The sequence below is a fragment of the Cyprinus carpio genome, chromosome B12 (genome assembly GCF_018340385.1).
Source record: "Cyprinus carpio isolate SPL01 chromosome B12, ASM1834038v1, whole genome shotgun sequence".
Taxonomy (NCBI): domain Eukaryota; kingdom Metazoa; phylum Chordata; class Actinopteri; order Cypriniformes; family Cyprinidae; genus Cyprinus; species Cyprinus carpio.
This window is the reverse complement of record NC_056608.1, coordinates 11,519,425-11,542,941: the sequence shown is the minus strand read 5'-3', so window position 1 is coordinate 11,542,941 and position 23,517 is coordinate 11,519,425. Positions and strand designations below refer to the sequence as shown.

The window sequence follows — 23,517 nt, the reverse complement described above, 5'->3', positions numbered from 1 at the left end:
CTCAATAAAATGTGTTGCACACATCTCTTAACTTTTATAAAGAATTCTCTTTGGATTTGAGACTTTAGTCTTTGCAACTTTACAGATCTTCTTTATGCACCAAGAGCTTGTAACACTCCAAAGAGAAAGGAAAATTTTAAATCACATCATATGACCCCTTTAAAACAGAATACATTACAGATCCCAATTTGAAAACTCTGTGTGAATAAATGTACTAATAGAGCTGTTGTAGGGTAATTATTATTATCATTGTTGTCTTTTTTTTATTTTATTTTACAGAACAACAGTAAAATCACAATACTAACATTTATGGATGTTGATGGAGTTGTTGCTTTTTCTCGGCTTTTATTTTGGCACAAACCCGCAGGAAGATCTCAATGGTTCTTATGGTTGACAACAGCATGCAGATTTATAAATGATTCTCATTACAAATTTGGGAAGATGTTTGTTGCACGCATCACATTGTCACATGCCTTTAAAAAATTCACAAAAATGTTGCTGAGCCACTGACGAGTAACAAGTTCAGTGCAGATTTTCTTCGTGCTTTGAACTTTAAACCCTGACAGCGTGAGCACGTGCAGCGCTGTCAGAATACATTCGTGCATGAATTAGAAAATATAACATTCTGCAGTTTATTTACTAATCGTTTGAGGCCATTTCGCAATATCAGTCATCATACAGTAGCCTAAACCACCAGCATCAGCCACATCTTCTTCTCACCGGAGACGTGATGCAGCACTAAACAGTCTCTCGCTGTCGGTGCTTCATGCTTGTAATGATATCTGCGTCTTTCTCTGATAGTTTTAAATACTTTCACACTGCCGATATGTTTGCTGCATTAGTGCGTGCCTCTATTTGATTGCGTTAGTCATTGTTCGGTACATATTATTCGGGATTTCACTTTTTTCGGTTGCCGAACATTCAGTGCATCCCTAATGATTACATTGTGAAATATAATATCACAACTGTGGCAGAAACGGGCTTCTATACCTTGTAGACGTCTTCCTAACTGTAATCTCTGAAAATTCTTTCCAGGTGTGTTTTAGGTAACACCACAATCCTGGCCGAGTTTGTGAGCGAGGAGGAGGTTGCTCGCTATTTTGCACATTCCCAGACTGGAGCTGGAGGAAGCGGCAGTGGAGGTAGTGGAACCGGTGGCGTAGCTGTCTCCGGGCCGGCAGGCGTGACCGGGTCATCGGGGGCTGGGGCTGTGGGTACCATCAGCACTGGGAGTGGCGAGCGAGAACGGGCTGGAGTGGGAAGTTTAACAGGAGGAAGCAACAATGCTGGTGGAACTGGGCCCTCTGGCTCTACCTGGCAGAGTTTAGAAGGTACAGGCAGCTCTCCTGACCCTGCCTCTGCCCAGGGAGCGGGCCTAAGTATTTTCACCCAGTGGAGCAGCAACGGTGCTGGCGGAAGTGTGGGCAGCAACACAGGGGGCGTTGATCCTGGCAGGGCAGGGTTGTGGAGCGGCATGACTCCAGGGTACACAAGCAGCAGTCTATGGGGCTCTCCGGCCATGGAAGATCGGCACCAGATGAGCAGCCCTGCAGCGCTGTTGCCTGGAGACCTGCTGGGAGGAGGTGCAGACTCTATCTGACTGATGCACACGAAAACAAATGCAGCAACACACACACACAAACACATATATACATACAACAGATATATAAATATAACAGCTATCCTCCTATATTATCACAGATGCAGGAATATAGGAACATTAATCAGAATACAGGCGATTTGTGTACATGCCCTCTGTCACTCAGAAGGGCACATGATGCATAAATACACATCCAAGTATTTAGTATACATTTGTAACACCTATGTAGACGAGTACTCAAACATCAGATGCCGATAAACACTTAAGTGCTGAGAAGCACACCGGCTGCATTATGAAACCTAGCAAAATGCATTAATACAAAATGATATAGACAACACTGGTTCCAAATGTACACACACTGTCATTTTTACCCTTAGCAGTGTTTCGAGCTCCCCATAATCCGATCTTCACAACATGGGAGCGTGGAGGAGCAGTGTGTGGAAGTCAGTCAGTACTGATACACATGTACGCACACACAAACACATCCCATTTCTTCTTATCCTTAAATGAAGACTTCAGCAAGACTTGAACTGGACATGTAAACAGTTGGACTTATATACTGACTCAACTGGATGAATCCTAAATCCTTGAGGTCATAAAGATCACACTCGCATACTGAGACTCTCTCACTCAGGCGTGCACTGTAAAGGAGAAACCAGACAAAAAAGGACAAAAATATGCATCATGCAATGTTCATTGAACGCTCACATTGTTACAGCTCCATTTTCATGCAAACCTAAATTACTCAAAACACTGTTCTGATGTCTGACAAACTGTATCTCGTTGTCTTTTTTTGTTTTAAATGATGATGAAATCCAGAAATGTTTTTTTTTTCCCCCAGACGCTGACCTCGTTTTTTTTTTTCTTAATTGAGTATGTTGTCATAATGACGATCACTTGGATGTTACTTAGCTGTACAAGGTGCCCTTTCTGCCTGTGCGTGCATGAGTGAAGTCCCAGGAAATGGAGGCGACATTCAGAGTGTTTGTGAGGCATCGATGAATGTGTGGCAGCCAGAGATTAACAAGCGTGGTGTATTTACAAAGATCGGTGCTGGATTAGGGCGGTGAGTAAATGTATGAGTGACAGCTTATTTCAGGTGTTTGATGTCTATGTGCGCATGATACGTATGCAGGTGTGGCTGTGTGTGTGAGTGACAGCAAGTTCAAGAACATTGGCACTAATGAATATTTCTTAAGTTGTGGTTTTAGCAGCCTTTTTTTGTTTTATATATTGTCTGAATTGCAATAATTATAATAAAGAAAAATATTTTTTTTTTTAGAAGATGCAACCAACTGAAGGCATTCATAATGAAACATGAAACATGCCAAACCTTATTGTACCAAGCTGAGCTGGATGGGTGTTTTAGGAACACTTAAAAAGTTACCAGTTGTTTTTGTTGTTGTGTACCATTATAAATTAAGGCGGGCTTTATCACTCGTGTTCAGGTTTTTTTTTTTTGTTTCTGATTTTACAAAAGAAATTAATTTAAAAATAGAACAAGACAATTAATAAAGGTTGAATTTAATTTTGTCGCCAATTGTGTGCACTTTCTTTTATTCATTATTCAATTGTGACTTCTGTTCAGCTTTTTCAAAGCTGGAATCCACCCTTATAATTACAGGTTTGTAAGGGTTATTGTTGTTTTACAATCTGTTTCTCAAATAGATGAACTTGCCTATTAGGCCCTTTTTAGACAGTTGTTTTATAATTTTTCATGCCTTTACAGTTCATTTTTGAAATGAGACTTCTCCTGTATCCAGGTTTTCCCAAGACAAGACAGAGGTAAATTAAAATAAAACCATGATCATTATATCATTGTTTTGGCTTATTTAAATGCTTGTTTTTGTTTTGTTTTTAAGCTTTTAAAGTCATTTTGAGGCCCCCTAATTGAGATCCACTGGTTTGGACTGTTTTATCAATATTTACGAGTTTATTTTGCAATAATGACTGTATGTAATCCCAGTTATTACACGGCTACGTACCAAATGAGCAAATACGTGAATAATGTTTTATGTATATATATATATATATATATATATATATATATATATATATATATATATATATATATATATATATATATATATATATAAAACATTACCCTCTCAAGCGAGAGGGTAAGACACAGAAAGAAATTTCTGAACGAATAGGCTGTTCCCAGAGTGCTGTATCAAGGCACCTCAGTGGGAAGTCTATGGGAAGGAAAAAGTGTGGAAAAAAAAACGCTGCACAACGAGAAGAGGCGACCGGGACCGACCCTGAGGAAGATTGTGGAGAAGGACTGATTCTAGACCTTGGGGGACCTGCGGAAGCAGTGGACTGAGTCTGGAGTAGAAACATCCAGAGCCACCGTGCACAGGCGTGTGCTTTTGAACCAGAAACAGCGGCAGAAGCACCTGACCTGGGCTACAGAGAAGCAGCACTGGACTGTTGCTCAGTGGTCCAAAGTACTTTTTTCGGATGAAAGCAAATTTTGCATGTCATTCGGAAATCAAGGTGCCAGAGTCTGGAGGAAGACTGGGGAGAAGGAAATGCCAAAATGCCTGAAGTCCAGTGTCAAGTACCCACAGTCAGTGATGGTCTGGGGTGCCATGTCAGCTGCTGGTGTTGGTCCACTGTGTTTTATCAAGGGCAGGGTCAATGCAGCTAGCTATCAGGAGATTTTGGAGCACTTCATGCTTCCATCTGCTGAAAAGCTTTATGGAGATGAAGATTTCGTTTTTTCAGCACGACCTGGCACCTGCTCACAGTGCCAAAACCACTGGTAAATGGTTTACTGACCATGGTATTACTGTGCTCAATTGGCCTGCCAACTCTCCTGACCTGAACCCCATAGAGAATCTGTGGGATATTGTGAAGAGAAAGTTGAGAGACGCAAGACCCAACACTCTGGATGAGCTTAAGGCCGCTATCGAAGCATCCTGGGCCTCCATAACACCTCAGCAGTGCCACAGGCTGATTGCCTCCATGCCACGCCGCATTGAAGCAGTCATTTCTGCAAAAGGATTCCCGACCAAGTATTGAGTGCATAACTGAACATAATTATTTGAAGGTGTGACTTTTTTTGTATTAAAAACACTTTTCTTTTATTGGTCGGATGAAATATGCTAATTTTTTGAGATAGGAATTTTGGGTTTTCATGAGCTGTATGCCAAAATCATCAGTATTAAAACAATAAAAGACCTGAAATATTTCAGTTGGTGTGCAAGGAATCTAAAATATATGAAAGTTTAATTTTTATCATTACATTATGGAAAATAATGAACTTTTTCACAATATGCAAATTTTTTGAGAAGATATTTATTTCTTTTTTTTTTCCTTGTATATGTGTGTATATGTGTGTGTGTGTGTATTTAAATAATTGTGTGTTAAAATAATTTGAAATCCGATACGTACATAACATACGTAAGGTACCAGAGTATGGTTATCAAAATCAGTTTCTTAATCCGCAATAATTGTATCTTTTTTAATAGTACGTCTTTACCATAATTCAAAAAAAGTTTAATTTTTTTTTTTTTTTTTTTAAATAAGAATAATATAGAAAAGACCGTTTCGCTGATAATAAAAAAGAGCCTCGTAATTCCTCGCGTGTGGATAGAAGAGAGGCTGCGTACGCACGTCAAGCGCGCGGCCCCTTGAAGTGATCCGGGTCCTTCCGCTAGTGTGTGAATGACATCATTTCTGTGAGAAGTGCGCTGGGATACAAACAAGGGAGGCTGCTGCTCGCTAGCCCGCTAATGCAAGTAGGTCAATCCATGTGCTGAGATATGAAATCAGGGATTTAAAATCTGAGGAGGAAAGTAGTGGTTGGAATTACATTTGTGATGAGACGTTTAAAATTACGCTTGCACTCTTCGCTGTCCAGGGTCCTGTCTTACGAGCGCAAGCCTGTCGACCAGCCTCACTTTTCCACCACCTCACGTTAGGTAAGAAAGATGTTCCTGCTTTAAGGTCGTATCAGGACATGAGTCTTTAGGATTCGTTTAGCTGTCCTGAATAAATGTTAATGTCAGCAGTATGAACAGTTTGTGAAATCTCGGGATCAACATGGTCTTGGGTGCGGCTGCTACAAAATTGGCTGAAAATCGCTGAAGACATTTATGTGTTCAATTATGCAAACGCCATAAAACACTCACGAAAATGGGTAATTTTCAATGTCTCATTCGAACGCTTATAGTTTGCAATAATCAGCGACTAAATATTAACCTGTTCGTTGCAAGTTCGTAGGAATTGAACAGCAACTGCGTTCGGATCACATGACTCAGATGTCAGATGTTAGATGCATGGCTGCCAGTGCTGACTGCATTTGCAGCCTTTTTTTTTTTTTTTTAGTCTGAAATGTGAATTACATCTGAGCTGGTGAGAATCATGGAAGGAATGCTGAAGTGAGCCTGATATTTACATCTGCTGTGTGCTGAAATGCAGATCTGTAATTGTATGGGACTAATGTATTTGATCTACATCATACTAACATTTTGTATGACTCCAAGGCTGCTTTTAGGGGAGGTATCATGGAGTTACGTGTTGGGAGTAAATACCGTCTTGGGCGAAAGATTGGAAGTGGCTCCTTTGGTGACATTTACTTGGGTAAAATGTATATATGATTTACATGAATTGGCTACTGATGTAGATTTCATGAAAGTGTGGTGCCCTGATGATGTAAAAATAAAATCTTGCAGGTGCAAACATCACGTCAGGAGAGGAGGTAGCCATTAAACTGGAGAGTGTGAAGACTAAACATCCACAGTTACATATTGAGAGCAAGTTCTATAAGATGATGCAAGGTGGAGGTGAGAACTGATTTCCTTCCGTTTTCGTTTTTGATGCTGCAAATGGCTTTCTAGACATGGCTCTTCAATCTCCTTTCAACCTTAGTGGGTATTCCCTCGATCAAATGGTGTGGTGCTGAAGGGGACTACAATGTCATGGTGATGGAGCTCCTGGGTCCAAGCTTGGAAGATCTGTTCAACTTCTGCTCAAGGAAATTCACACTTAAAACAGTCCTGCTCCTGGCAGACCAGATGGTAATTGCATTGAAAAATATATAAACAAGATCTTAAAGGAAAAAAAATTATATTATCACTCATACTTAGGGATAGTTATTTGGACAAACCCTTGCCCAAAATAGATGTGACACTTTGAAGGAAGCATTCTGTTACTATTGTACGTGTAAAAACTTGATGGAGAAAAAGGGCAAAATTCCTATAGGTTTATAATGGAAGAGGGACCTATACGGGATCGGAATATCATAAATTTCCAGAACAACCTAGCAACTGCATAGCAATGTACTTAAAACCACTTTGAATACCATAGCAATTCAATAGCAGTGCAATGGCAGCTACCTTTAATGCTCTATGGTCATAAATGCAAGTTTTTACCATATTAAAATAATGAAATTTATATGCAAAATTTTGATGTAAAAATCTAGTTGATTATTTGAAAGCCTTGCTGCAGAATTTAAGCTTTTGCTTAATTTTTGTAATGTTCAGAGGAAAAACTACATAAAACCTCCTAAACTGTCGTGCCAAAACATTATTTTAGCCCAGAAAAAAATTTAATCAATTAAAATACATATAGATTTTATACATAGGGACAATTGTTTTCGATTTGTTTTATGTTGATTTTTTTCAGATCAGCAGAATCGAGTACATCCACTCCAAGAACTTCATTCACAGAGACATTAAACCTGATAATTTCCTGATGGGGCTTGGCAAGAAGGGAAACCTGGTCTACATCATAGACTTCGGCTTGGCTAAAAAGTATCGTGACGCCCGCACACATCAGCACATCCCGTATCGTGAGAACAAGAACTTGACTGGCACTGCCCGTTATGCCTCCATTAACACTCATTTGGGCATTGGTAAGGGCCCCTGAAATGCATTCTGTTGATAAAAATAGACTCTTTATTTTGGGTTATTCTACAGTGTATTTACTTTTGTTTCCACAGAGCAATCTCGACGGGATGATCTCGAGTCCCTTGGCTATGTGCTTATGTACTTTAACTTGGGTTCTCTGCCCTGGCAAGGCCTCAAAGCAGCTACTAAAAGACAAAAGTATGAGCGAATCAGTGAGAAAAAGATGTCAACCCCCATTGAGGTTCTTTGCAAGGGCTATCCATGTGAGTAGATGCAATTTGAACAGCTGGAAAATCATATCAAATTCAATTTCTCGTTTAACGCTGTTCTCTTTCTTTAATACATCTCTAGCTGAATTTTCAACCTACATGAACTTCTGCCGCTCACTCCGGTTCGATGACAAACCTGACTACTCGTACCTGAGACAGCTGTTCAGGAATCTTTTCCACAGACAGGGATTTTCATATGACTATGTGTTTGACTGGAACATGCTGAAATTTGTATGTTCTTTAAACATTTTGCATGATTTTTTGCGGTGCAGTTCAAATGTACATTATATTGCTCACCTTGGGGGTTTTTCTGACTGTGTCAGGGTTCCAGCAGGACAGCAGAAGATAAAGAGAAGGAGCAGAGGGGAGAGGGAGAGGAGAGGGATGAGAGGACTGGAGGCGGACCGCCGGGTTCTGCGGCTCGTGCTTTGCCCTCTGGCCCCAACCTCCCGGCCCCTAATAGGGTCCGCAATGGCCCAGACCCCGCCAGCTCAACACCTGTCTCCCGTGTGCCACAGTCTGGTGAGTCTGAGGATGAAGTATGTGGCTTCTCTTCCTTATGAAAGCGCATCTGCCTGACCTTCTTTGCTGTTTGTTATTGAAATCAGCACTTAAAGGGATACTCCACCCCAAAAGGAAAATTTTGTCATTAATCAAATACCCCCATGTCGTTCAAAACCTGTAAAAGCTCTGTTCATCTTCGGAACACAATTTAAGATATTTTGGATGAAAACCTGGAGGCCTGTGACTGTCCCATAGACTGCCAAGTACAAACCCGATTCCAAAAAAGTTGGGACACTGTACAAATTGTGAATAAAAACAGAATGCAATGATGTGGAAGTTTCGAATTTCAATATTTTATTCAGAATTCAACATAGATGACATATCACATGTTTAAACTGAGAAAATGTAAAATTTTAAGGGAAAAATAAGTTGATTTTAAATTTCATGGCATCAACACATCTCAAAAAAGTTGGGACAAGGCCATGTTTACCACTGTGTGGCATCCCCTCTTCTTTTTATAACAGTCTGCAAACGTCTGGGGACTAAGGATACAAGTTGCTCAAGTTTAGGAATAGGAATTTTGTCCCATTCTTGTCTAATACAGGCTTCTAGTTGCTTATCTGTCTTATGTCTTCTTTGTCGCATCTTCCTCTTTATGATGCGCCAAATGTTTTCTACGGGTGAAAGATCTGGACTGCAGGCTGGCCATTTCAGTACCCGGATCCTTCTTCTACGCAGCCATGATGTTGTAATTGCAGTATGTTGTCTGGCATTGTCATGTTGAAAAATGCAAGGTCTTCCCTGAAAGAGACGACGTCTGGTTGGGAGCATATGTTGTTCTAGAATTGGATATACCTTTCAGCATTGATGGTGCCTTTGCAGATGTGTAAGCTGCCCATGCCACACGCACTCATGCAACCCCATACCATCAGTGATGCAGGCTTCTGAACTGAGCGCTGATAACAACTTGGGTTGTCCTTTTCCTCTTTAGTCCAGATGACATGGCGTCCCAGTTTTCCAAAAAGAACTTCAAATTTTGATTCGTCTGACCACAGAACAGTTTTCCACTTTGCCACAGTCCATTTTAAATGAGCCTTGGTCCAGAGAAAACACCTGCGCTTCTGGATCATGTTTAGATATGGCTTATTTTTTGACCTATAGAGTTTTAGCCAGCAACAGCGAATGGCACGGTGGATTGTGTTCTACGACAATGTTTTCTGGAAGTATTCCTGAGCCCATGTTGTGATTTCCATTACAGTAGCATTCCTGCCGTCTAAAGGCCCGAAGATCACGGGCATCCAGTATGGTTCTCCACCTTTACCCTAACGCACAAAGATTGTTCCAGATTCTCTGAATCTTTGGATGATATTATGCACTGTAGATGATGATAACTTAAAACTCTTTTCAATTTTTCTCTGAGAAACTCCTTTCTGCTCCACTATTTTTGACGGCGGGATTTGGGGAAATTGGTGATCCTCTGCCCATCTTGACTTCTGAGAGACACTGCCACTCTGAGAGGCTCTTTTTATACCCAATCATGTTGCCAATTGACCTAATAAGTTGCTAATTGGTTCTCCAGCTGTTTCTTATATGCACATTTAACTTTTCCGGCCTCTTATTGCTACCTGTCCCAACTTTTTGGGGTGTGTAGCTCTCATGAAATCCAAAATGAGCCAATATTTGGCATGACATTTCAAAATGTCTCACTTTCAACATTTGATATGTTATCTATATTCTATTGTGAATAAAATATAAGTTTATGAGATTTGTAAATTATTCCATTCCTTTTTTACTCACAATTTGTACAGTGTCCCAACTTTTTTGGAATCGGGTTTGTAAATAACAGTGTCATGGTCCATAAAAGGTATGAAAGTCGTCATCAGTATACTCCATCTGTCATCAGACGTGCAATCTGGGTTATATGAAGCGACAGGAATACTTTTTGTAAGCGAAGAAAACAAAAATAACGACTTTATTCAGCAATTCTCCTCTGTGTCTCTCCGTATCACCGTATGCTGCGTGTGCTCTTCTGTATCATCCGCGCCACAAGGATGCACTGTTCCTACGTGTATTCAGCTTTGATTTGAAATGTAACAGCGCATCCTTGTGGCGCGGATGACACAGAATAGCATACACAGCATACGGTGATATGGTGAGACACAGAGGAGACTGTTGACAAAGGAATTGTTAGATAAAGTCATTGTTTTTGTTTTCTTTGCTTAGAAAAAGTGTTCCCGTTGCTTCATATAACCCAGATTACACGTCTGATAGCAGATGGAGTATTCGGATGACGGGTTTCATACCTTTTATGGACCTTGACACTGTTATTTACTTGGCAGTCTATGGGACAGTCTCAAGCCTCCAGGTTTTCATCCAAAATTTACGAGCTTTTACAAGTTTGGAACGACATGGGGGTAAGTGATTAATGACAATTTTCATTTTGGGGTGGAGTATCCCTTTAAAACGCACCAGTTTTTTTGTCTCTCAGGGAACGCATCTCCAAGAGCAGGCCGAGGAGCTGAGCGGGAAAGGAGAGTGTGTTTAAGGCTGCACCGCGGCGCTCCTGCCAATGCCTCCCCTGACCTCCCTCTCCGTCACGATCAGATTCGCATCACCCCCCCACAGGTTTCCGTTCACGTACTGGTTCTTTGCTTAATTCGCTGATATTTGTTTTTGTTCTGACCCGTCTCTGTCTCCCCTACACAGGTCAGCGTTCCATTCGAACACATGGGGAAATGAGCTCTGCAAGTTCTCTGTCATTTACTGTTTTTAGGAGGTTGGTCTGGATTTTTTCATTTATTCAAAAATGTATTGAACTGCAATTCTTATGCGTAATGATTTTTCATACACACAATACACCTCCTCTATGATGAGCATGGTTTTAATTTCTGAATGAAAATTCATTTGGATATTTTTTGGGGAGATGAAGTCATAAATGTCAGGGAAATACAACTGTCCTGATATCATAGTAAAGAAAAAAGGTAAAAAGTGTTTTGGCATATTCTCTTATTATTTCTTAGGAGAATAGTAGTGAAGCATTTATAATATAATTATATACATATAAAAAAATTGTCCACCAGATCAAAGTGATATGTTGCAACCAACATGCAGAAACTTGAAGGACAAAACAGGAATTATAAAACAGATAGTTCTGGTTCTTGATTCTGATTGGCTGAGCCTCATTCAAAGCTGTTGTAAATTACACTGCAAACATACCTTTGTTTACTTCTGTGTGTTGCTCAGCAACCACTTTGTTGGAACCACAATTGTTTCGGAGGAACTACATTGATTGGTGGAAGAATGCTGTTTTTATTTATATCATTACACTTTATTTGCTCCCTATTATTCTGTGAAACCTTGTGCCTAACAACACCCCTTAGCTGTTATAAATTCACTGTAAACCACAGCTTCTTGGGGCTTGCTGCTTTAACGACATCAGAGAAAGGACACATGCAGATCCTCATATTGTTTGCTCAGTTCAGTGTCTAATATCAATGAGACCTTTTATATGACGGTTAGGATAGGGATGGTTAGTTAAGGTTGTGATATAGGAAGTGATATAACCCCCTAAAAACTGATATTTATAAATGAATAATTCATTAAACATTCAGTAAGGATGCATTCAATTGATCAAAAGGGACAGTAAAGACATGTCACAGTTTCACAAACTATTAAGAAGTTTTTTGAGCATTAAATCAGCATTATAACAATTTCTGAAGGATCATGTGACACTGAAGACTAGAGTAATGGTTGCTGAAAATTAAGCTTTGCCAGGAATAAATTACATTACATTACATTTGTCATTGACTCAACCATCGTTTTGCAGGATTACAACAGACAACTCCCCTAAAGCATTTATATTCATCTTTCTATGTGCGACAGAGGCAAGAAGCAGAAAGAAAGGAACCACATTTTTGTAATGGACAAAGTGCTCCCCCGTCCTCACGCACTGCAGGTTGTTGCTGTTGGAATGAGACATCGATGATACGGACGCATGTGGACAGTGGATAGATATAGTTTTAAGAGGATCACAAGACTCGAACGGTGGAAGTGGAAAAGAGAATTTTTACCCGCGACCTGATGAAGGCTCTGGTTGTTCTCTGTTTTGTCTGAAATGCCGGGATAAATGGACTTGCTTGTTGGACTGTAAAGTTAAAATTGAATATTGATAGAGTGTAACAAATATATCCCTTGCACAAAAAGTGTTGTATGTTGACACCTTACTGATGTATGAGGTTTCGTGGAACCATCTTTTCCATGTTAAGTATTAAATATGCAAAAGTTAAGAATTTCCAAGAATGTTGTTTCCAGTCAAACCGGTGTTTGAGCTGTAGACATCACTGAATGGATGTGTCAAGATTGTACACTGAACAGATGACATCTGAATTGTTGGAGAGATTGATTGAAATATTGGCTGTAGTGAACTAACCTAAAGATCAATTTGAGCATTATTAAAGACCTGAATTCCACTCTTACAATTAAACAGCTGAACAATGTGGTGTAATTTGATATGAAGACTCCTGCATTGACATTAGCCATAAAAACCTCATTTATAAATAAACACACATAAGCTATCGAACCTTGTGAACTTATTTCATTTCTTTAAAAAAAAAAAAGCTTGTGTAAAAAGTAACGAGAGCTGTTTAATTCCAGTTCACCCCTCTGAAAGGATTATTAAAACTGCATTGGTTGTCTTATAAAACAAGATCAAAATATATGTAAACATTGTAAAAAATACAAAAACACAATACATACAAGTGGTATGTAACACTTTATATGTATGTAAATGTGTAATGTATGTGAAATTTTCCCAAAATAATAAAAAGTTGTACGAGTAAAGTTTAATTATTATTTTCACTGGAATAATACATACATCAAATTTTTTTTACTTGAATATAATATACTATTTGTTTTCTTTTTAAATTTTTTCAGATCCACCCAGAAAATCCTCGTGTATACACAATTACAAAACAGATGGAAAATAGACTACTTTTCCATTGAACAAACATCACAGGAATAATCAATATCCAAATGAAATCTCTCTAGCACACTTTTAGCTGGATATACACCATGTAAATTTTTTAAATATAACCGCTTTTACTTTATTATTTAAACAGTATATTTCACAAATACGCCAAGCTTTATTCCAATTTATATTTCTAAAAACATTGGTCCACAATAAACAGTATTACGTAATTCTTAAAAAATGCATTATTTACTGCAAATTGCGTCACTGAGCAAGGACTTTTATTTTGAAGTTTCTAAAACTACAGTCCATTTTAGAAAAAACAAAAAAACAAAGCTGCGTGTTGTTGTAGCAGACTTCACAGCAGCTTTCCACTTTTATCCCCGTTAGTCTAATCCGCGAGAGATTTTATTGAACTCAAGGGGAGTTGGGAGGGAAGGAACTGCCTTTCAACGGCAATCCAACTAAGACTGTAGGTAAAATCCTTCAGAAGAGTAGCGAATACACTGGAAACGGTCCAAAGACGTGGTGAATTATTACATGGGAACAAATAAAAAAAGCACGGAGCGCAGATTTTCCAGCAGAGATCAACGGCGCTGGAATATAAACATGGATGACGGCCAGCAGCGATGCCTTTAAACAATTAAGGCCGAATTGCTTCTCATTTGTTTTCCTTTGTGCACGGCGAATGGTTTTAAATGTGCGTTTATGTTATTGGTAAGTTGCCCGTTTTTCTAGTTTGTAGATACTTTTCCTTGCTAATTTTAGGGTGAACTTCAGCTAACGTTATGTGACTCAACTACATTTACGATGCTCTGCAAATAAGATCAACATATAACACAAAAAGTAAACTTTGCATGCATTCAACATATGATTTACGGTTTTACCCAATAATTAAAACTGTGTAATTGTATCCTCATGTTGATTCAAACGTGTGTTTTCTCACCAGTCAGTGTTGAATTTCATTGTTTTCATCTTTTCTTCTATCTACATCTGTGTTGCAGAAAACACAAAAGTAAAGAACGTCATACAGATTTGAACAACATTAGAGTGAGTAAATATGACAAAACTATAAAGTATAAGATACAAATTAAAATAAAAAATCATAAAGTTAGCTTTAAGTTGGTGTAAACAATGAAGATGTGAGATACACACATATATGGATAAAGACATATGGATAAACATAATTTCCTGTTCTTCATACTTTGTAAATACAAAAATTAAACCCACTTTCAGCAAACCTAAATGGTCCTTGGCCTGTTTTAAGTTACAGTAAGTGCTTATGTATAGTGGTGTAACCATTTTTCATGTCTGAATACAGCCACACTTTTTAATTCTCAAGCATTTTAGGGGTTATAAAAATGTTCATGCCATTTCATTAAAGCATGAAATAAAAATTCACCCTATTCCCTAATGCATATTATTGACTTCATGGTGAACGATTCATCCAATCTTACGTTTCATTAAAAGTTGACCTTGTCATTTTTAATCCAAATATCATAATAATTCAGTCATCCATTGAAACCGTAGACTTCTCTCTAGTGACGCATGCCAGCCTTCTACAATTGTTTTGTTCACTTAAACACTTTCCATTTCTTACAGTTGACCTAAAGTTCACATTCTGATTTGCCTCCATCCAACCAACAAATGATGGTTAGAACCAAGTCCACACCCTACTGTTTTTTTTTTTTTTTCGATAACCCATTTCACTCGAATCACCATATCGAGAAAAGATCTGTTTCTACTTCCGTTATATTGTGTCTATAACCTCTGGCTGATTTTAGTTTCATTTCTCTGCTTGCCCACATTATCTTGCACCATATTACTGTGAAATGATTCATGGTGTCTGATGTCATATTGTTTAACAGACCTCATTCCTGTCCTCTGATTCATTTTCATGGCATTTTTAAAGTAAATATCGTTCCAGTACATCACTTTTCTACTTTACACACCCTTCTTCGGCATGTTTGATTCCCACTGATTTTAACATCCAATCTCTATCGCCACAGCTTTTGAGACGTGACGTGCCATTGTCTGATCATTTTGGGGAGGAAGTTGTCGGGATGGCTCCTGGTTCACTAGCCACAATGGCTCCTACTGGCCCCAACATCTCCTGGTTACCAGAAGCTCCTCTGCTCACTCCAGAGAAGCCCATTTTTCTCATGACAACCACAGCCCAGGCAGTGTCAGGCTTCTTTGTGTGGACAGCACTTCTGCTCACCTGCCACCAGGTAAACAACACCTTAACCAGCTGGGCCTGAGAATCAAAACTCAAGTCAGTGTATTTCAATGTGTTTACATTTGATTTTTTGCAGATCTACATGCATTTGCGTTACTACAGCTCTCCCAAGGAGCAGAGGCACATAGTGCGCATCCTTTTCATCGTACCCATCTATGCCTTTGACTCCTGGCTCAGCCTTCTCTTCTTTACCAACGACCAGTACTATGTGTACTTCGACACAGTCAGGGATTGCTATGAGGGTAGGCCTCTTTTTTTTTTTTTTTTTTAAGCTGTTTTTGCGCCTGGAGCATTAAACACGACATCTATGCTGCCTGAGAGGCTCTCTGGATCTGGATCCGTAGTCAGCTGGGATTTCCAGAAGCGATTGTTGCATAGTAACATCAGTGGAGCAGATGCACATGGATAAACTAATAAACCAGGTGCTCATTTGACACCAAACTAGTACAGTGCATGGTTGTTATTGTTGACTAAATCTAAAACCATTTTTATTACTTTAACATTTAGCTGAAATAATATATATACAGTACAGACCAAAAGTTTGGAAACATTACTATTTTTTATGTTTTTGAAAGAAGTTTCTTCTGCTCACCAAGCCTGCATTTATTTGATCGAAAATACAGAAAAAACAGTAATATTGTGAAATATTATTACAACTTAAAATAATAGTTTTCTATTTGAATATACTTAAAAAAAAGAATTTATTCCTGTGATGCAAAGCTGAATTTTCAGCACCATTACTCCAGCCTTCAGTGTCACATGTAACATCCAGTCTATCACATGATCATTTAGAAATCATTCTAATATTCTGATTTATTATGAGTGTTGGAAACAGTTCTGCTGTCTAATATATTTGATGAATAAAAGGTTAAAAAGAACTGCATTTATTCAAAATAAAAAAATAATTCTAATAATATATATTCTAATAATATATTTTCTTTACTATCACTTTTTATCAATTTAACACATCCTTGCTGAATAAAAGTATTGATTTTATTTAAAAAAAAAAAAAAGAAAAAAAAATCAATTACTGACCCCAAATTACTGACCAGTAGTGTATATTGTTATTACAAAAATATTTATATTTTAAAAACATAGCTTCTCTTTTTTTTTACTTTTTATTCATCAAAGTATCCTAAAAAAGTATCACATGTTCTGAAAAAAATATTAAGCAGCAAACTGTTTCCAACTTTGATAATGAATCATCATATTAGAATGATTTCTAAAGGATCATGTGATAATGATCCTAAAAATTCAGCTTTGCATCACAGAAATAAATGATAATTTAAAGTATAATACATTTAAAAAAATATACTTTAAATTGTAATAATATATCACAATATTACATTTTTTTTCTGTATTTTTGATCAAATAAATGCAGGCTTGATGAGCAGAAGAGAGACTTCTTTCAAAAACATTAAAAAATAGTAATCTTTCCAAACTTTTGGTCTGTACTGTATATATATATATATATATATATATATATATATATATATATATATATATATATATATATATTATATATATATATATATATATATATATATATATATATATATATAAACATAAGCTTGAATTTGAACTACATTTTAAACTGAATATTATTCCCGCTAGCTGCCGAGGCAAAATGTCTAAATGTCTCATTTTGGTAACAAAACTAAAACTAAATAAACTATATAGAAAACTAATAAAAATGTCAAACATGCATCACGATGACTAAAACTGTACTAAAAAACTATAATTAAAATAAGACAGAAAAATATAAAAAAAATAAAATCTTATTCAAAATATTAACAACACTGTAATAGTATTTCAGGGATGCTTAGAATAACACTGGTACTGTGCCATAGCAATATTCAGATTGGTTGGTTTTTAAATGATTAATTCATTTTAGTTCTTGCTTGGTTGTAAATGTTTCATTCACAGATAAATGTTTGGATAGTTTTGATTTCTCTTAATTGGGTGTATTGAGGCTTCCATGTGTTTTGAGGGGGGAGGGTTTTGTAGACTCTTCAGACTCACTAGACCTTCAGCTGCACTGCTGTCTGACTCCCGACTCAGCAGTGTAGGGTGCACGTGCTATATATAGAGCTGAGCTCCAACCTCCACTGTCACACATACACTGCTCCACAGAGCAAGGGAAAAGGACAAATTAACACCCGCTGGGGATGCTGTGAATATCGGCACAGTTCTTTGAAATGATCTAATGGAGTCTCACAAAATTAATGATTTAATAGAGTGCATTTAATAGGGTTCTGGAAATAAATATCCTATTAATTATCTTCATAAAGATACAGATTTAAGATTATAACATAGGAATGTTTCATAGCAGTACTTTTGTGAAATTGATTAACACTTGATTATAAAAACAACATAAGATAATAATTATTTTACATTACAAATATAGCTAATAGTAGCTGGTTAGGTTATTCTTTTTGGTCCCACTTTGTATTAAGTGGCCTTAACTACTATGCACTTACATTTAAATAAATAATTTGATTGTATGCACTTATTGTGTACATACGTGTTTTTACATTCTGCTTATATTTTTAAAATTACCTACTTGTAATTAATCTGTAATTAATTTCTGTAATTACACTGTTGAGCCATCCCTTACACCTTAAACCACCCTAAAACTTACCCATACCACCAAACCTGTCCCTAACCTTACCCATATCCCACCTCAGAAGCAGCAAAAGTGTGAGCTTTTTTAAAGGAAATGTATACTTTTATTCAGACAGATCAAAATTGACAGAATTTTTGACCAAATATTTAATGTTGTAATATAATTCTATTTAAAATAAATGTTCACAGTAATAAAATACATTTTAAACTATATTCAACTAGAAAACAGTTTCTTTAAAGGGATAGTTCACCCAAAAATGAAAATTCTGTCATTAATTACTCACCCTCATGTCGTTCCAAAATGATTTCAAAAGCATTTCAGAAACCTTACAGATCCCAAACTTTGAATGGTAGTGTACTTTATTACGTCAAATCAAAGTTTGTTATTTTGTGATTAATATTGGATCTGGTTGGTTTGGTTCATGCTTTAGATCTCTTAATTGAAGAAGTCTCTAATGGAGAAAATGAATGGTAAATATAACAAGACTGTTAAAAATCAATGTAAGTTTTGTGAGCGTCCTATAATCTTTGATTTAGAAAAGCACATGGTGTGCTCAAAGGATGAAAGATTCTGTTACTGTAATTCTTTTATTCGTGGCATGGCCAGACCATCACGAGGGATGTTTTAGCCATGCACCACTGCATTGTTTAGCAGAAGTCTTTTGTTGGTGTTTGGTGAAACACTGATGATGGGATTTAGTCAGAAAGGTCTGCTGTGTGCCACAGTATGAGATTAAACTATTGAGGTTTACTACCAAATGTGTTTTCTGAGAAGACTTGCAAGTAATCACCAGACTTCAATCTCTCATGTAAAATAAAGATATAATTTCAGTGCTAATTCAATCCATTTTTTTTCAGCATTTGTGATTTATAACTTCTTGAGCCTGTGTTATGAATATCTTGGAGGAGAGAGCGCTATCATGGCTGAGATCAGAGGAAAACCCATTGAGTGAGTGTCATATTCCATTTCCACTTATACTTTTGTGTGAGAACTTTTTAAAGCATGCGTCAAATCAATGTTCTTACTGATGTTTTATGAGACTCCAGGTGTGTTTAAGTGTGTGTTCACACTTGGCAGGTTTGGTTTGATTAAAATAAAATCTAGTGCGATTGCTCTGTTAGCGCGAACGCTGCCATTCAAACTCCTTCACATATTTTATTAACTCCTTTTGAGTTATCAGCTAAATAAAAAACACTGCATGTACATGAGCGCTCTTAGCTCAGAACACAGTAGTTTTGGATGTTTGTTAATAAAAGTCATGAAAGTTGACCAATCAGGTTGCAAGCTTATCCTTATGCCTGTTGTCTTGTATCTTCAGGTGTTTTGTTTTAAAAATCACAGTGTGAACGCTTAGTGAAGCGGGATTAAATATATAATTTTCTTTTTTGATTCAGGTCAAAAGAACCAAGATGACTGAACTACAAGTGTAAACGCACCCTAAGTTAAGTAATAGCTTAACATATTTATGTGAAACCAATCTGTTTTTGTTCTGCTGCAGGTCCAGCTGTATTTATGGAACATGTTGTCTTTGGGGCAAGACCTACTCCATTGGCTTCCTTCGATTTTGCAAACAGGTTTGCTTATTGAACACTTTCCGAAATCCTTGTTCCTATTTATCTTTTTGTTTCCAGATATTGTTTGAGTAATTTGTTCATTAATTCATTTTACAGGCCACTTTACAGTTCTGTGTGGTAAAACCCCTGATGGCCATGATTACAGTCATCCTGCAGGCCTTTGGGAAATACCGTGATGGGGACTTCAAGTATGTGGTTCTCGTGTGCTGTCTGATCTGTGACTGTTTTCACTAATACTCAAGATTTCAAATTCCAAAACGGAATTTTTGATTTTAGAATTTTGTTTCTGATCCCACAGTGTTGCTAGTGGTTACTTGTATGTGACCATCATCTACAATATCTCCGTCAGCCTGTCTCTCTACGCCCTTTTCTTGTTCTACTTCTCCACCCGAGACCTCCTCAGTCCCTACAGGCCCATGCTCAAGTTCTTCATGGTCAAATCAGTCATCTTCCTCTCCTTCTGGCAAGGTTAGATCTACAGCTATAGAAATACTAAAGTCAACATGAAATCAAAATTGACCCCATTTGCAATAAATGGTCATATTAAGCAAAAAATGTCTTCATATTATTTTCATCAAAACCTGCTCCACCCCTCAAATAACTGTTTTTTTCCAGTTGACGTCAGTAGGCATTTATGTTGCCCAATTATTGTTTTTGGCTTCTGTATGTGATGTCAGGTTTTTATGGATAAAACCAAGTCCTTAATTTCTTCTTGTTGAATATTCTGTGAAATGGATTGGAATTGTGAATGCACATTCATATAGACTTTTTAACTATTTAAAGCTAGTGGTAAACTGTGATCTCACTGGTCTTACAGGCATGCTGCTGGCCATCTTGGAGAAATGTGGTGCGATTCCTCAGATCAGCTCTCCTGAGGTTTCTGTCGGCGAGGGAACCGTTGCAGCTGGATACCAGAACTTCATCATTTGCATCGAGATGTTCTTTGCCGCCTTGGCCCTGCGACATGCGTTTACCTACAAGGTCTACATGGACAAAAGACTGGATTCCCTTGGTGAGCTTTACATCTTTGTTGCTTTGTTCATGAACAAATGGCATGTTTTTTTTCCTCTAATATATGTAAAACAATGTAAAAGACTAGTTTACACTACAGTTAAAAGTTTGAGGTGATTTATTTGATCAAAAAAATTACAGTTAAAAACGGTAATATTGTGAAATATTTTTATATCATTTGTAAAAAATGTGTTTTGCTGCTTAATATTTTGTGGACTTTTAATGAGTAGAAAATTTATTTGAAATAAATGCATTTTAACATTATAAATGCTTTAATATCTTTTGATTAATTTAATCCATCCTTGCTGAATAAAAGTATTTATTTCAAAAGTAAAAAAACCTTACTGACCCCTTACTTGCATATTGAGAGCGGGGCAGTTTTAACATAAAGTGACAAAATTGCTGCTGTACTTATTTATTCCCTAATTGAGGCATGTTTTATTGAGATTTCAAGAACAGTCATTCTCGTAACATTTTGTCACAATGATAATGGCTCAGAAGTCATGGCTGACTTTCTCTTTTCTTCTGCTTTTCTTCTGTAAATCATTCATTCCTCAATCTATTCATTCTTTTCTATTATTTCAATGCTTTTTATTGTTTATATTTCCACATCTTGCTTTCAATTTCTCTTTATTTTTATTTGGTCATCCCATGCACCACATCCACCCTTCTGCCCCTTTCCATCTTTTCTTTGTTTCTTCTTTTCATGCTGCACTCTTAGGCCCTGTTCCAACATATGGACAGTACGGTAGGCTACAGTTCCTGATCTTAAACCACATCTCCTGCAGGGACAGTGGACTCTTAAAGGGATAGTTCACCCAAAATTGAAAAGTCAAGCTCTCATGCCACCATCCTTAATCTCTAATTAAGTTCTCCGTTCTTCTAGGTCGCTGTGCCCCTATGAAAAGCATCTCCAGCAGCTTAAAGGAGACCATGAACCCTGGAGACATGGTTCAGGATGCCATCCACAATTTCTCCCCAGCCTACCAACAGTACACCCAGCAGTCCACCCTGGAGCAGGGGGTCACCGCACCGCCCATATCCCGCAATCACAGCTGCGTGAGCGGCCGGGACAATGAGAAAACCCTGCTGCTTAGCTCCGATGATGAGTTTTAAGGTACTCCATAAGGGACCGTTTACTGCTGCGGTAGTGTAATGATGAGGTTAACGTAGGAACAGGTTATTAAAGGACCATCTTAAGCAAGTAGTTACGTTCTAGCGCAGTAGAATCTGAAATTAAGCTGCTTATACTTGCATAGTTGTTTTGAAAAGAAATCCTGATGCGCTTTTGTCTGATGTTGATGTTTATACAGAGAATTAAAAAATACATTCATTTATACTTTATTAGCCAAATTTGGAAAACCCACGTGGTCTGACACTTCAGCGTTTGGATTGATGTATTTTTTTATGCTTGTAGTTTCAAATAGGGGGATTTTGGACATCCCAGCATATTTGTATTGGAGGCTCCCCGTTTGGTGGGAATGTTCCGTTTTTGATTTACAAGTTCAAGTGCACCTTTGCTTCTGTTTCAACAGTGTTTATAGCTTCCCCAGTGATTTAAAGGGCGGGTACGACTGTGAATGAGAGAGCGCAGTGACGGTAGAGAGAGTACCAGCTGTTGTTGTTTTGACGGATGAATCAAGGGACGGGGAGCGGTTGATGTTCCACGATAAGATTACAGATTAAGGCGGTCTGGATTATAACTAAGGCTGTAATTGGAACATTACTCGCCTGGTGCATATTTGCACAAATAATAGTGTGACCGTCCTGGACCACTGCAGGAGAAAGCATCTATCTGGGTTAACCAAGTGGTTTAAAAATAGATTTAGGTTACGCTTCTTAGTGTATGCTAGAATTTCACTGAGAAAGAACAGTAAAGTACCATCAGTTTATTCTGTTATCCGATGGAAATGCGAAATGTATATAATTTTAAAATTTAAAGGGACAGATCACCCAAAAATGACAATTGTCATCATTTATTCACCTTCATGTCATTCTTAAACTAAACGCAGACACACAAGTTAACATCAACATTAAACTTTTCAATTTATGGACTAAAAGAAACACTTCAGAATACCTTCTTTAGTTTTGTACTGAAAGTAAATTATACATGAGGGTGAGTAAATGACAAAATGTTCAGTTTTGGTGAGCTATCCTTTTATTAGGTACTGTATTGTTTCTAGATATCCCACTAGAGGGAGGAATATCTCTCTGTTTGCACCCTTTATCGTTATGGGACACGCCTGTTATCACTGATCCTTTGAGAGCCACACCAAAGTCTCTCCCATTCTTCAGAAGCATCCGCCATTTACCTCTTTAGCTAGCACTAGGCCCTCGATGACCAAGCTTGAAGCTTAGATAGCATCTTAGGAGTTACTTATTAACTGTCCTATGCTTTTAGTGGTACAATAGAGGCCAGTATAAAAACAAAGCAGCTGGAACCAAGTACGAGTGTGTATGGTACCTGCTTATAGTTATGTTAGTGTTTTTGCAGTGTATTCTTTATAAGGGGAGGATTTCTTTTAATAATATAGACATTGTTGTAACTTGCACTAAGCAGTTTTGTATATTTAGGAAAAATCTGAATATCCTAGAACATTTTGGCAAGCTATTTCTGTACGTTGTTATTCAGAGCTTGGTTTAAAGTAACATAGGAAGCGCTGTTATGTTTAAAAAAAATATATATATATATATATTTTGTGGAAACATATTTTGAAGTTACACTAAGACGTTCTTTGTACTGTCATGTTATTTTAAACAGAGCATTATGTATTACTATGTCAAAGATTTTGCTTCTGTTTTTTCCCTTGATGCTCTGGGCTAGGAACAATAAAAAATTTTTGTCTGTATATGTTTGTGGAATACTGTTT

At 37.5% G+C, this 23,517-nt stretch overlaps 3 protein-coding genes across 7 annotated transcripts in view; all 3 read left to right on the top strand.

Moving 5' to 3' along the window:
* The window catches only part of LOC109053226 (trinucleotide repeat-containing gene 6B protein-like), a 34,875-nt gene extending 31,747 nt beyond the window's left edge, over window positions 1-3,128 (top strand). Inside the window, exon 22 of the mRNA XM_042735356.1 lies at window positions 1,036-3,128. Within this exon, the coding sequence (XP_042591290.1) occupies window positions 1,036-1,600 (565 nt within the window). The 3' untranslated portion in view covers window positions 1,601-3,128. The remainder of the gene's footprint in view (window positions 1-1,035) is intronic.
* A 2,081-nt stretch (window positions 3,129-5,209) lies between these two features.
* LOC109053144 (casein kinase I-like) lies at window positions 5,210-12,807 on the top strand. Of its 3 annotated transcripts, none has more exons than XM_019070563.2 (12): window positions 5,210-5,346; window positions 5,469-5,529; window positions 6,094-6,190; window positions 6,283-6,393; window positions 6,479-6,627; window positions 7,235-7,463; window positions 7,551-7,721; window positions 7,810-7,958; window positions 8,051-8,249; window positions 10,720-10,856; window positions 10,938-11,007; window positions 12,114-12,807. In XM_019070563.2, the coding sequence occupies exons 3-11, from the start codon at window positions 6,115-6,117 to the stop codon at window positions 10,968-10,970; spliced, it is 1,254 nt and encodes a 417-aa protein (XP_018926108.1). In that variant the 5' UTR covers window positions 5,210-5,346; window positions 5,469-5,529; window positions 6,094-6,114; the 3' UTR covers window positions 10,971-11,007; window positions 12,114-12,807. The 3 variants fall into 3 exon arrangements, with proteins under 3 accessions (XP_018926108.1, XP_018926107.1, XP_042591289.1); XM_019070562.2 differs by having other exon boundaries at window positions 12,058-12,807; XM_042735355.1 differs by having other exon boundaries at window positions 5,278-5,529.
* Window positions 12,808-13,523: 716 nt separating this feature from the next.
* Window positions 13,524-23,496, top strand: tmem184ba (transmembrane protein 184ba). 3 transcript variants are annotated; one of them, XM_042735354.1, is made up of 11 exons: window positions 13,524-13,914; window positions 14,202-14,247; window positions 15,207-15,428; window positions 15,513-15,678; window positions 18,920-19,010; window positions 19,561-19,636; window positions 19,733-19,824; window positions 19,935-20,104; window positions 20,454-20,648; window positions 21,369-21,395; window positions 21,534-23,496. In XM_042735354.1, the coding sequence occupies exons 3-11, from the start codon at window positions 15,261-15,263 to the stop codon at window positions 21,761-21,763; spliced, it is 1,215 nt and encodes a 404-aa protein (XP_042591288.1). In that variant the 5' UTR covers window positions 13,524-13,914; window positions 14,202-14,247; window positions 15,207-15,260; the 3' UTR covers window positions 21,764-23,496. The 3 variants fall into 3 exon arrangements, with proteins under 3 accessions (XP_042591288.1, XP_042591286.1, XP_042591287.1); XM_042735352.1 differs by lacking the exon at window positions 14,202-14,247; XM_042735353.1 differs by lacking the exons at window positions 14,202-14,247; window positions 21,369-21,395 and having other exon boundaries at window positions 13,525-13,914.
* The last annotated feature ends 21 nt before the right edge of the window (window positions 23,497-23,517 follow it).